Below are 12,226 nucleotides of genomic sequence, written 5' to 3' on the forward strand. Positions count from 1 at the left end.
CATTCTCCTCTCGGGATCTTGGGCATGCATGTACACGCGCCTGGCGTGAGTTTTAATGCACCGGGGCCGGGACACGACCCGCGGTCGACTACGTGGGAGTCCAGCGACATAGCCATTACGCTAACTGCTGGTTCCCATGGCAAAAACCTTTTAAAAGGGAGAGAAGATGGTAGAGCCCACACAGCCGACTGTACAGTCTGAGTCCCGGACCCAGCGGCTTGAAAGTCGTGCATGCCGAAATCCTGAGAGGAGACTGAAAGAGAAGGGATTGAGGCACGGTCATCTCTGGGGTGGGTGGTGGGGCATTCCTTGCTTTCCCTCTCTGTGTCTCTCTCTGGCTAGCGAGTGCATGTGACCTACAGCAAACCTAAGTAAAACACTAATAAAAATGTCTTTAGCCTCTTTTCTTGTCTTCAGAGATTTTTGCCATAGTGTACGTGTGGTCATTGGAGAGGCAGAAAGAGACAGAGAGACGGAAAATGAGAAATCATGCCCAGGGGATGGCCACGCCACAATCCCTTCTCCGTTTTCCTCTCAGGATTTTGGGCACTCACGCGCACACAGGCACCTGGTGTGAATTTCAAGCTGCTGGGTCTGAAACTCAAACCTTGGTCAGCTGTGTGGGGGTCCAGCACCTCACTCACCACACCATCCTCTGACCCCACCCTCTTTTTCTATTTACGGACATTGCAGCAGATAAAGTAATTTACTAATACAGATAGTTACAGGAGAAAGTAGCATATAATGCACCCGTTAGGGATTACAAGGTAGAAGGTATGAAGGAGTCGAGGGGGAAACATGGCTACTTCTATTTGAGAGCGTTTATAAGTGCCTCATGGAGGAGAAAGCAGGTCAGCCACTGGAGGGAGGGTGGAGCCGAACCTCTGTGTGAGTGTGGGCAGGCCCCAGCACAGGGTGCACGGGCTGGGGCGGCTAGCGAGTGCATGTGACCTACAGCAAACCTAAGTAAAACACTAATAAAAATGTCTTTAGCCTCTTTTCTTGTCTTCAGAGATTTTTGCCATAGTGTACGTGTGGTCATTGGAGAGGCAGAAAGAGACAGAGAGACGGAAAATGAGAAATCATGCCCAGGGGATGGCCACGCCACAATCCCTTCTCCGTTTTCCTCTCAGGATTTTGGGCACTCACGCGCACACAGGCACCTGGTGTGAATTTCAAGCTGCTGGGTCTGAAACTCAAACCTTGGTCAGCTGTGTGGGGGTCCAGCACCTCACTCACCACACCATCCTCTGACCCCACCCTCTTTTTCTATTTACGGACATTGCAGCAGATAAAGTAATTTACTAATACAGATAGTTACAGGAGAAAGTAGCATATAATGCACCCGTTAGGGATTACAAGGTAGAAGGTATGAAGGAGTCGAGGGGGAAACATGGCTACTTCTATTTGAGAGCGTTTATAAGTGCCTCATGGAGGAGAAAGCAGGTCAGCCACTGGAGGGAGGGTGGAGCCGAACCTCTGTGTGAGTGTGGGCAGGCCCCAGCACAGGGTGCCGGGCCGCCCCCCCCGCCGGTGTGAGCCCGGGGAGTGTGGTGCTCAGTCGTGGCATGGCAGGATGTGAGGAGGCAGAATGGAGAAGAGCCGGCTTCGGGCTCAGCTCACGCCACTCCGGCATTCTGCCCTGGCTGGCCACTGTCAGACAGAGATGCGTCTCTGTGAGTGTGTGTCTACGATCTGTGACCCACAGGGCACGCCACGGGTTCTCACATAGTTGCTGCGCAGCCCCATTGAGAGCCACGCTCTGGGCTCCCTTCTTACGGGCCAGCGTACAGAGGTGTGCGCTCGCAGACCAAAGGTCTACGCCCCCGCCCTAGGCCGAGTCACTCTTGGCAAGCTCCCATCTCCTTGCCTGCTGCCGTGGACACTGGCTGGCCCTGGGGAGGAAGGTGCCGTGGTCAGCAATCAGAGCAGGAGAGCGGGTGCTTCTCAGGCTCCGGAGAAACACCTACGTCACACTCTGGCCTGGGCAGCAGCCTGGGCTGCATGGGGGATGCCTGGCGGTAGGCGGTGTCGGCCTGCTTCTGACCCTGAGGCATGGCCACTGCAGCACCTTGACCAGGTATTTGTGAGACCTTGGCGAGTGTACGTGGCCATTGCAGAAACTCACGTAAGATACAAAAAAAAGCACTAGAATTAAGAAAACTGCAGTGGAAATAGAAGCAAAGTCAAGAAATGATTTAGAAGTAAAACTAAGAAGCCAGCCTCCTGTGGAGGTGAAGTACATCCCTGAGCACTGAGGGTGGTGGTTCCTGTTGGTGAAGGGAGAGCAAGGCAGGGTTTACAGGGGGCTGGTGTAGACACCTCGGACATGCCCACGTAGTGAGAATGGCCCCAAGTCCTATGGACAGAAGTAGGAGATAGCATCTGGCAGTCCTCGTTACACTGAATGCCCTCAGAGTGGAAGGCTGTGTGAGGTGGGGATAGGAGGAACAGGGAATGTCCCCAACAAAAGCCCGAGGCAGTTTTCAGGAATGGGGAGAGATATGGAGTGTCAGATGCTGCAGAGGACAGGCAGCAGGGCCAGGCCACCCAGGTAGCCGGGTTTGGCCAGAGGAGGCTTTGGTTTCCTTGGAGAATTACGACAGCAGAGGGACTGAGGAGCAGCGGAGGGAAGGTGGGAGCTTGGCAGGGAAGGGCCTGTGATGGGAGGAGAGACCCGGGAAGGGCTTGAGGCCTGTGTGCTGGCAGGATGGATGGGTACATCGTTAGTGTCTGGGGCTTCTGTTGAACTTAACTATGTTGTAGAAGCAATTTAGAAGTTTCTTCAATTGCTTTGTATTGCTCTTTTTGTTGTTGTTGTTGTTTCCTTTTCGGAGAGGTTTTTGCTATAGGGAGCATGCATTAGCCAGAAAGACAGAGACGGAGAGACAAAGCAAGAAATCACCTCCCGGGGGGATGACCACGCAGCAGTCCCTTCTCCATCCCTTCTTGGGATCTTGGGCATGCACACACAGGCGCCTGGCATGAGTTTAAGTCATCAGGTCCGGGACCCAAACCGCAGTCGACTACATGGGAATCCTGTGACATAGCCATTACGCCAAGTGCTGGTCCCAAGCCGTATCGCTCTTTAAAACTGTTTTGCAGTGGAGTCTCCTGCCGATGTGCAGGCGACGGAACTTTGAGCATGTGTGGTAGCTGCCCTCTGAGCTGGACGGGGCATAGCAGGCACCTGTGCTTTCTCCACGGCAGGGTGTTCGGGAACCGTTAAGATAAACTAAATTCAGTGTGCTTTAGGATCTTCCATCAGGGGGTGTGTGAAGACTTCCTCCAGAGCAGGGTGCTGTCTGTCTGCTTCCGAGGGCAGGGTAGAGGACACCGATCTAACCTGGGTTAGTTGGGTTAGTCACAGCTTAGAGGGGGTGGGGGCTCCCCTGGGTGCAGCTGGGAAACAGTGTTGCATCTCAAATTCAGTAGAGTTGCCAAAATTGGATTTCTTGGTAGGGTAAAGGAAGATATTACAGTTTTCTAGGTGAATTTGTATAAACAGCTCGTTCAAGATAAAAAGAATCAGAAGTGGAAGAGGGAATAGAAGGGTGAGGCGGAGTGACTACCCCGAAGGATCCCTAAATACACGGCCAGACATTCCTAGTAGAGTCTGTGTCAGAGGGTCCGTGGACAGTACAGGTCGCTTTTGATGGCCTCAGGCGGTCAAAGCATAAGTTCGATCCGAGACCATTACACACTTCCTCACTTCATCTTTTTTTTTTTTTTTTTTTTTAAGGTTTTTGCCATAGGGCACGTGCATTCCAGAGAGACAGAAAGAGGGAACATGAGAAATCACCCCCATGGGGGTGGCCACACTGCAGTCCCCTCTCCACTCTCAGGATTTTGGGCATGCACATGCACACACGCACACACACACACATACCTGGCATGATTTTTTTTTAATGTAATTACTTCTTTAATTTTATGTAGTATCATTTTTTAAATTTGACCAGAGAGAAAGGGCAGAAAAGTGAGAAAGCAAGTCACTAGGTCCAGAACTTGAACTGCGGTTGACTGTGTGGGAGTCCAGTTCCACTGGTCCTGCTGGCATGATTTTCAAGCTGCTGGGCCCAGGATTTAAACCTCAGTCAGCCAGATGGGAGTCTGGCCTTGTTAAATCACTCTTTAAAATCTCTTTAACGTTATTGACTTTAGCGATGCTGGCAGGTCTTCCTTAGTTGGGAGGAATTCTGGCCCTGTAGGCATTCTGTCAGGTGTCTAGGTTCCAAAGGGGCCTGGCATCCGGGTCACCTTGCAGTGGAGCGTCAGCACAACTGAGTGTCAGCTGTGTGACTGGCTGTGTGCACAAGTCCTGAGAGGCTGACATTTTTATTAAACCCAGTTTTTATAGGAAGGATGTAGAAACAGAGATACTGACTCAATTCTTTTTTTTTTTTCTTTTTTTCTTTTTTTGGAGAGGTTTTTGCTATAGGGCGCGTGCGCTTGCCAGAAAGACAGAGAGAGACAGAGAGATAGAAAGTGAGACATCACCCCCCAGGGGGATGGCCACGCCGCAATCCCTTCTCCTCTCAGGATCTTGGGCACGCACGCACCCATACCCAGCTTGAGTTTAAGCCACTGGGTCCAGGACTCAAACCGCGGTCGACTATGTGGGAGTCCAGCGACATAGCCATTACGCTAACTGCTGGTCCCCATGAGTTTAAGCCACCGGGTCCGGGACTTGGACCACAGGTGACTACGTGGGAACCCAGCGACATAGCCATTACGCTAACTGCTGATCTCTCTGACTCAGTTCTATGATAATGAATCAGCATACCTAGGACTGCTTAAGTAAATATAAATTAAACACTGAGTTTTTGATGTTCTGAGGTTCTTGGTTGTTTTGTTCTGTTTTGTTTTGTTTAGAGAGATTTTTGCTTGCCTGCGAGACAGAGACAGACAGAAAATGAGAAGTCACCCCCCTCAGGGGGGTTGGCCATACCATAATCCCTTCTCCATTCTCCTCTCGGGATTGTGGGCATGCACGCACATGTACCTGGTGTGAGGTTTTTTGTTAGTTATTTTATTTTATTTATTATTATTATTCTGTTTGACCAGAGAGAGGCAAACCCACACAGAGGGGGTGGAGGGAGAAAGCAAGTGGCCAGGTCCGGGATTGAACCATGGTCAGCCATGTGTGAGTCCAGCACCTTAACCACCACACCACCTAAGGTGCTGGGTCTGGGGCTAGAACTGCATTCAGCTGCTTGGGAGTCCAGCAACGTAACCATTATGCCATCTGCTGGTCCCAATATTCCAAGTTATTCTAACTTCATGCTTTACATGCCCTAATGATGGACTGTTAGAATTTTGAATACTAGTACAGATAAATTTATTTTCACAGTAATAAGAATGTTTTTCTCAGGAGAATAACACCTAAATGTAGGTCATTATAGAGCTTCTGGTCTTGACTGTAATGAGAAAGTGAAATTAGTTTGTGTTACCTGTCTCATACCCCACCATGGGCCAGCTCTGTCCTGTCATTGGAAGGGAGCAATGCAGTGCCTGGCATATAGTTTTTTGCACATAATAAACAATTACTGAACAAATGAATGTATAAATGCAATATAGCGTCTGATCCCAGCCGTCCCTCGTCTTCAGAGAGCTCAGGCAAGATGGCCGTGCGATAGGGAAGTCGAGGCTCCTAGGCTGGAGGCTAGTTCTGGTCGTGGAAGGAGGAGAGGGTTTGTAGAGAGGAGCCTGAGAGGAGAAAGGGCTGTGTGAGGGAGAGTGGAGGGGAAGGGCGTTCTGGGCAGGGGAAGGTGGGAGCGGACTCAGGGGTCTTGAGGAGCAGTGGCGATGCATTAGGATAGAGTATGGGTTTCTGTGAGGGCAAAACAGCATTTTGAGCTAGGAGAATGAGACCTCGAATTTATGCTGAAGAATTTGATGCTTGGTCAGGTGTTTCGAGGGCATCATAGTTGGTCCTGTTTCCAGAAGACAGTGTGGTTGGGGTAGGGAAGATGGTCTGGAAAGGGCAGAAGCAGGCTAGAGGGTCACTGAGGAGCTTGTATTTAGTGCCCTGGTGCAAAATGAAGAGCACTGGGTGGAGGGATCAACAGGCAGCACAGCGCAGCGCCGCGGGGGACAGCGCGCTGACTCAGGTGCCTGGAGACGAGGGTGCAACTGGCATAGGAAGTGTGCACGTGGCCCCTGGGCGGGAGGGAGCCCTGAGTGAGCTCGGTGGGCAGGGACCCCGTTCTGAGTGCCCTGGCAGGTGGGGACAGTAAAAGGTACTGACTTTTTCTACATCTAGATTCGTTTGTTTTCAGAGAAGTTGGTTCTCTCTAACTTTGGAACAGGTTGCTAGAACACGTCACGTGCAAGCAGAAAGCTACTTGGTGTACAACATCCTGAGCAGCGGCGAGATCGAGTGTAGCAACACCTTGGAGGACGAGCTCGACCAGGCTCTGCCCAGCCAGGCCTTCACCTACCGCCCCGTCCGGCAGCGTGTGTACTCGCTCTTACTGGGAGACCGCGCAGGTGAGAGCTGGCCGGTCTTTCCTCGGAGTAGCTGTGTTTGGAATCAAGTCCCGAGAGCCCGGCAGAAGAAGTGCAGTGCATTCTTTCTGGACATGGAGACAGTGATACAGGGCTTTGTTTCTCTGTGAATCTAGAGTGAAGAATAACACATCTGTAAAACAAGTCTAGGTTAAATGCCATGGCACATCTCTACCTAATTAGTAAGCATTTGGTCAGGGAGGGGCTCAGAAGGACCCAGAGGTAGCGTCTCTTCTGTCCTCTCCCTGTAGGTTGCACATGTTAGAGTGTCCTTACACATGTCACCCTCTCCTCATCTTCACTCAGCAGATGTCTAGGAACCCACGGGACTACGGAGAAGGTGCGAGTGTGAGGGTCATCACCAGCCCCTGAGTGAGCAGGGAGCTAGACTTCACAAAGCCTGACAGACTGGCGGCTTGCTACAGCCCTGAGTGTCTGGCCAGCCAGCGTGATACCCAGGTAGCACCCCCCCCCCAATCCGGGGAGACACAGGTTTGGTCCTAGGCCAGTCTGGACACACCATCGTGGCTGTGCTCCTGTGACCCTAACTGATCAGGAGGCTGCGGCAGGAGGATTGCAACACGGGTCCTGTCGGAAGCATCTGTCTGTTTCTCTTTTCCCTCTCTCTGCCACTAACAAAACAAAACAAAACAAATCCCTAATGTCTACTTAAGGGGTGGTTCTTTTATTTGCAGACATGGATACAGAAAGGAATGTTTCAGGAGTTTTCTGTTTTTTAGACTACGTCTGCACACAATTAGATTGAAGTACCGATATAAAACATTACGGAACCTTAAGGACAATGGGTTTTTTTTTTTTTTTTTTTTTTTTTTTTTTAAGAAGCCCAGAGGATTGTTTTAAAACTAGAAATCCCCAATAATGAAGAAATTAAAACAGACTCTGCTGTCCTCCCTTCTCTTCCCCACCTCACCCATGTGGACTCTAGGCCCCTGCTTGGCCAGAGTCCTGCCCTCCCCAGCTCACGGCTCCTGTGCTCACATGGCCAGGTGGGATTTTTAGGGGGGACCAGAAGTGTAGATACCCGCTTTGCTTCCATGAAAAACAAGTCGTAGTTAAAGTGGGAGGTTTTACATAGCGGGACAGCATGTCTGTCTTGGCAGTAACAAAAGAAAAAGCTGGGGATGTTATTTTTCCATTTTCCATGTAAAATGTTACACAAACCAAAAAACCAACTAGTAAAGAGCCCCCTCGCAAAAGGCACAGGTGTTTACTCAGGTCTCTTGAATTTAGAGCCCAGCAAATGGAAAATTCTCAAGATAAAATAAAGTCTTTTTCTTTTAGAAATTACCAGAGAAACTCAATTTCTTATTTTTCTTGATATGTAAAAGATTGCTTTGTTATAATCCAGACAAATAACATTTCTGCACACCATTCTAACCTGATCGCAGGTGCATTCAGACTAAAACCTCTGGAACAATGTGTAGTGCCCCCAGAGATAGGCTCGCCTCTAGGATTTTTGAGTAAAACACCAAACTTATTTTTTGTTTCAAGAAAACGGCAGGTAATGCTTTGTACTTGCCTCTCATTTTTGAAAGGAGTACCTGGGTTTGGGTGAGTGTGTAAGAATTGTGCCTAACCTTGACCCAGATGAGAAGCACTGCCCTCTGAGTAGAGGTTGGAGGAAGACATTGTGCGGATTGGTGGCTCGTCCTTACAATGTGCGGGGGATGTTGTGGAGACCCCCTGCCGGCTTCCCCCACCCACGGGGTGGGGGCGGCCCAGGGCTCCCCGAGGCCCACTGTCACTGCCCTGTAGGCAGCAGGTGCAGAGGCGAGGCTCAGACAGTGAAGGCCCCGGCACATTCCAGGGCACCCCAGTTCTCACTCAGCTACTCCTCACCTGTCTTTCCACATCAGAGACAGTACTGCTAGGTCATCGAGAAAGTCGTGACACGCCTTCCTCTGGCGCCCGATGCCCAGTCGTCAGGAAGCCCTGTCTGGTGATCACCCTGTCCTTTCCTACACCCTTCCCAGGGCTCACCACAATCTCAGGTGCAGTTTTATCTGGCCAATGAAAAAAGCAAAGCAGATCCAGTGTAGTCCTCTGGCCAGTTAATTATGTATGCGGAAAAAGTAAGAGTTGTCCGTCTCTCTGCTGTGTCTGGTGGACGCCGTCGGTGTCCGGGACTCAGCAGCTGCATGGCGCCACTTGGACCTTTAGTTCTTTCCTTTGTAAGAAGTACTTTTTAATTGGGCCACAGGCAGCGTAGCGGTTAAGTTGTTGGACTCCCACACGGCCAGTCATGGTTCCAGCCCCAGTTCCGGTGGCTTCAGACTCACACTAGGCACATGTATGTGGGCACACAAGATCCCAGGAGAATGGGAGGAGAAGGGATTGCAGAGTGGCCATCCTTGGGAGAGTGATTTCTCACTTTCCCTCTCACTGTCTCTGACTCTCCCCCACCCCCTAGCATGCATGCCCTAAGGCAGAGACCTCTTAAAAAAATAAAAAGGAAAAAAGAAATATCTTTTAATTAACATGGGTACCAAACCTTGTTGATCTGAATCATGAACAAAAGAGAAAACCTGGTCGTCATCCTGCTCTTCAGCCCGTTTGCTTTCTGACCCTTGTGCACATCAGGGCACTCTAACGAGCTGGTCCGCACATCAGCAGTTTCTTCTCAGTTCGTAAATGAATAGCTGCACTGCATCCCTCTTGGAAAATTTGGCCAGACACTGACTTCCCTGTATCTTAACAAGATAGAAAAACAGAAAAAAACACATCATGACTTTTCTGACAACCCAATAGTAGCAAAACCACCTGGTGTTTTTAATAAAGGACATCAGCACCGTCTCAAAGCCAGCCTTCTCCATGAGGTCTTCGGGACTCAGACTCCTTGGGAAGCCCACCCTAACCTTCTGTGTTGCAGACTGCCAGAGATGAAGAACAGCCACTTGCACGTCGGTGGTGTAGGACAGCACTGTAGATGTTTTAGGGCTTCTAAGACAGCTGACAGTGTTCTCCCCAGTGGCTACCAGAGCCTAGTAAGAGCCATCTTTTAGCATGAGAAACCATGAAAATGCAGTTTAGGATGCCCTTCACTTGGCTTTTTTCTTTCTTTCTTTTTTTCTTTAAATAATTACTTATTTAGTTTTATTGATTATTATTTTTTAACTTGCTTTAAGACACATGTGCTCACCAGAGAGAGAGAGCGAGCGAGAGAGCGGGAGAGTGAGAAAGCAAGCTGCTAGGACTGGGCAGCCACGTGGGAGTCCCTGCCTCCGCCACACTACCTGCCGATTCGGTTGAAAACAATTCTTTTCAGCATTTACCATTAAGTATTTATTTATTTATTTTGGAGAGGTTTTTGCCATAGGGCGCCTGTGCTTGCCAGACAGAGAGAGAGACAGAGAGACAGAAAGCTAGAAATCAGACAGAAAGCTAGAAATCATGCTGCAATCTCTTCTCCTTCGTTCTCTCGGGATCTTGGGCACGCACGCACACGCACCCGGTGTGAGTTTTAAGCCATCGGGTCCGGGACACAAACCGCGGTCGACTACATACATAGGATTCCAGCGACATAGCCATTACTAACTGCTGGTCCCTTATTTATTTTTAAATTTTTGATTGAAAATTTTTGATGATAGGAAAACCTGGTCAAGAAGATCACATAGAAAGTGGGTATTGTGTGTTTTTTGTTTATTTGTTTTAAACAACTCCAGGCTTACTCAGCCTGTGTGTGTGTGTGTGTGTGTGTGTGTGTGTGTGTGCGTGTGTGTGTAACTGTGAAATACAGGCTGTTGCGTGTGCTTACTGAGCTCCATTCGTGTGCACTGGCCTGGCCTCAGGTTAGAAACTGAGGGTTTGGGGACCAGCAGATGGCATGGTGGTTAAGGCTCTGGACTCAGATGTGGCCAACTATGGTCCGAGTCCCCGACATGGCAACTTACTTTCTCACTTCCCCTCTCTGTGTCTCTCTGGTCAAATTAAAATAATAATAATAATAATAATAATAATGGTAAAAAAAAAAAACCTGAATAATGAGAGTTTTGCTGTCAGGAGCTCACAGTTGGGGTGAGGGTGTATGTTAAAGAAGTACCCACGCCAGAGCACTGTGAACTGGAGGAAGGGACCCCTCTTCCTGAACTAATCTCTGAGTCAGGACATGAAGGGAAGTGGGCCTCAGAGGAGGAGACTGGGTGGAGAAGACAGTTCTAGCCCAGCAGAGCGGCATGCAAACATGGGGCAGAGAGCTTGAAGCCTGGGACTCCCGGCAGCTGCAGTCTGAGTGAGGCAGCCCAGGCGTGGCGGCATCCCTAGGACAAAATGCTAAGGCAGAGTCTGGAGCCCACTGACCTGAGTGGGCCTGGATTAGCGGGTTGTGGCTCGACGGGAGGGCTGCCAGGCAGAGGCCAGCAGTTGCACCTTGAAGCCTGTACTCTTGAATGAGGGCTATGGCAAGCCTTAGTTAGGGGAGAGCCTGTCCGTATTTTTATTCCAGAATAGTTAGAAAAGCCTCCACTCACCTGGAGAACTGCTTGGGTGGGGAGGAGGCCCTGTGGAATGTGGCCTGAGGCTACTGCAGAGAGAGCACTCTCTCCAGGTCTTGAAGGCACAGCTGTAGGGGAGGGGACAGTACAGCCCAGTGCCTCCGGGTTTGGTCCCCAAACTGCTGGGGAATACGAGAGGAAAGGGCATCTGATGGAAGATGGTAACTGAGCTTAGGCGTGTTGGTTGCAGGCACCTGCTGGGTGAAGTAGGCCTGGTTTGTCCCAGGGCTGCTGCTCCTGGATGTGCAGCTCTGCGCCCTCTGTCCACTCTGGAACGGAGCCGGCAGTGCTGAGTGTTCCCCAGGGAGTGGCTGGCCTGCCCGTGGCTGGCCCGCACGAGTCACTGCTCACCGTGAACCCGAGTGCAAGTGTGGGGGATGGCGAGCCAGGGATACAGACTTGAGATCGACAGGCCCCCTGAGGGAAGGACAGGAGAGAGCAGCTTGGCCAAAGGAGGAGGAGGACACAGGCAGGGAGGTTGCAGAGAGCGCAGCTAGGCAGGGACACGTTGGCCAAGCTCACAGCTCCAGGCCACTGCTGTACAGGGAAGGCCTATCCGTGCAGTGGAGGGGAAAGCTGAGCTGGGCTGTGGGCAGCAGGCGTGCCGGGACCTGCTGCCCAGGAGTGGGGACTGCAGGTCAGGGAGCCGCAGCAGAGGGTATGGAATCCAGGAGGGCGTACCCAGGGACGGCCCGGAGGAGAACCTCGGGAGATGGAGGGAAGGTAGTGGAGAGTCTGAGGGTGGAATCGAGGGCGCACAGCGCAGTGAGGAGGGTGGGCCTGGGGGAACAAGCAGGTCTGGCTGCTGCCAAGGGAATGGGGTCTGCTGGTCTTGGGCGGTTTCGAGATTGGTTTGTGAGAAACCCTCTCGTGGACGACGGCTTCCCTGAGGGAGTAAGGAGGTGCATGCTTACAGTCTTTCACTGCAGGGTCAGAGGGTGGGGCTTCTGGATCTCTCTGCCCGCTTTGCAGACGCTCTCACGTGATGGTCCTCAGTGGCTTACAGTGGTGTGTTGAAGGCCAGGAAGGAGTCTTCTGTCCCGGCAGTTCTAGCCAAGTGTTTCCTGGGACCGCGGGAGCACAGGAGGAACAAGGGCCGCCGTGGAGCCACCGTGTGGGCGAGCTGCGCCTGCCCTGCCAGTTACCTCTCTCGCTTCTCTGCCTGTGTCAGCCGCACCCTTCGAATTGGAGGGTAGCCAACAAGGCGT

General features: G+C 51.1%; 1 protein-coding gene across 2 annotated transcripts in view; it reads left to right on the top strand.

Moving 5' to 3' along the window:
* The window catches only part of FAM120B (family with sequence similarity 120 member B), a 70,295-nt gene that overhangs the window by 19,982 nt on the left and 38,087 nt on the right, over positions 1-12,226 (top strand). For both annotated transcript variants that reach the window (XM_027770411.1, XM_027770410.1), the window contains exon 4: positions 6,309-6,489. In XM_027770411.1, coding sequence (XP_027626212.1) covers positions 6,309-6,489 — 181 coding nt within the window. The remainder of the gene's footprint in view (positions 1-6,308; positions 6,490-12,226) is intronic.

The sequence above is a fragment of the Tupaia chinensis genome, unplaced genomic scaffold, assembly GCF_000334495.1.
Source record: "Tupaia chinensis unplaced genomic scaffold, TupChi_1.0 Scaffold000132_1, whole genome shotgun sequence".
In the NCBI taxonomy this organism is placed as follows: domain Eukaryota; kingdom Metazoa; phylum Chordata; class Mammalia; order Scandentia; family Tupaiidae; genus Tupaia; species Tupaia belangeri.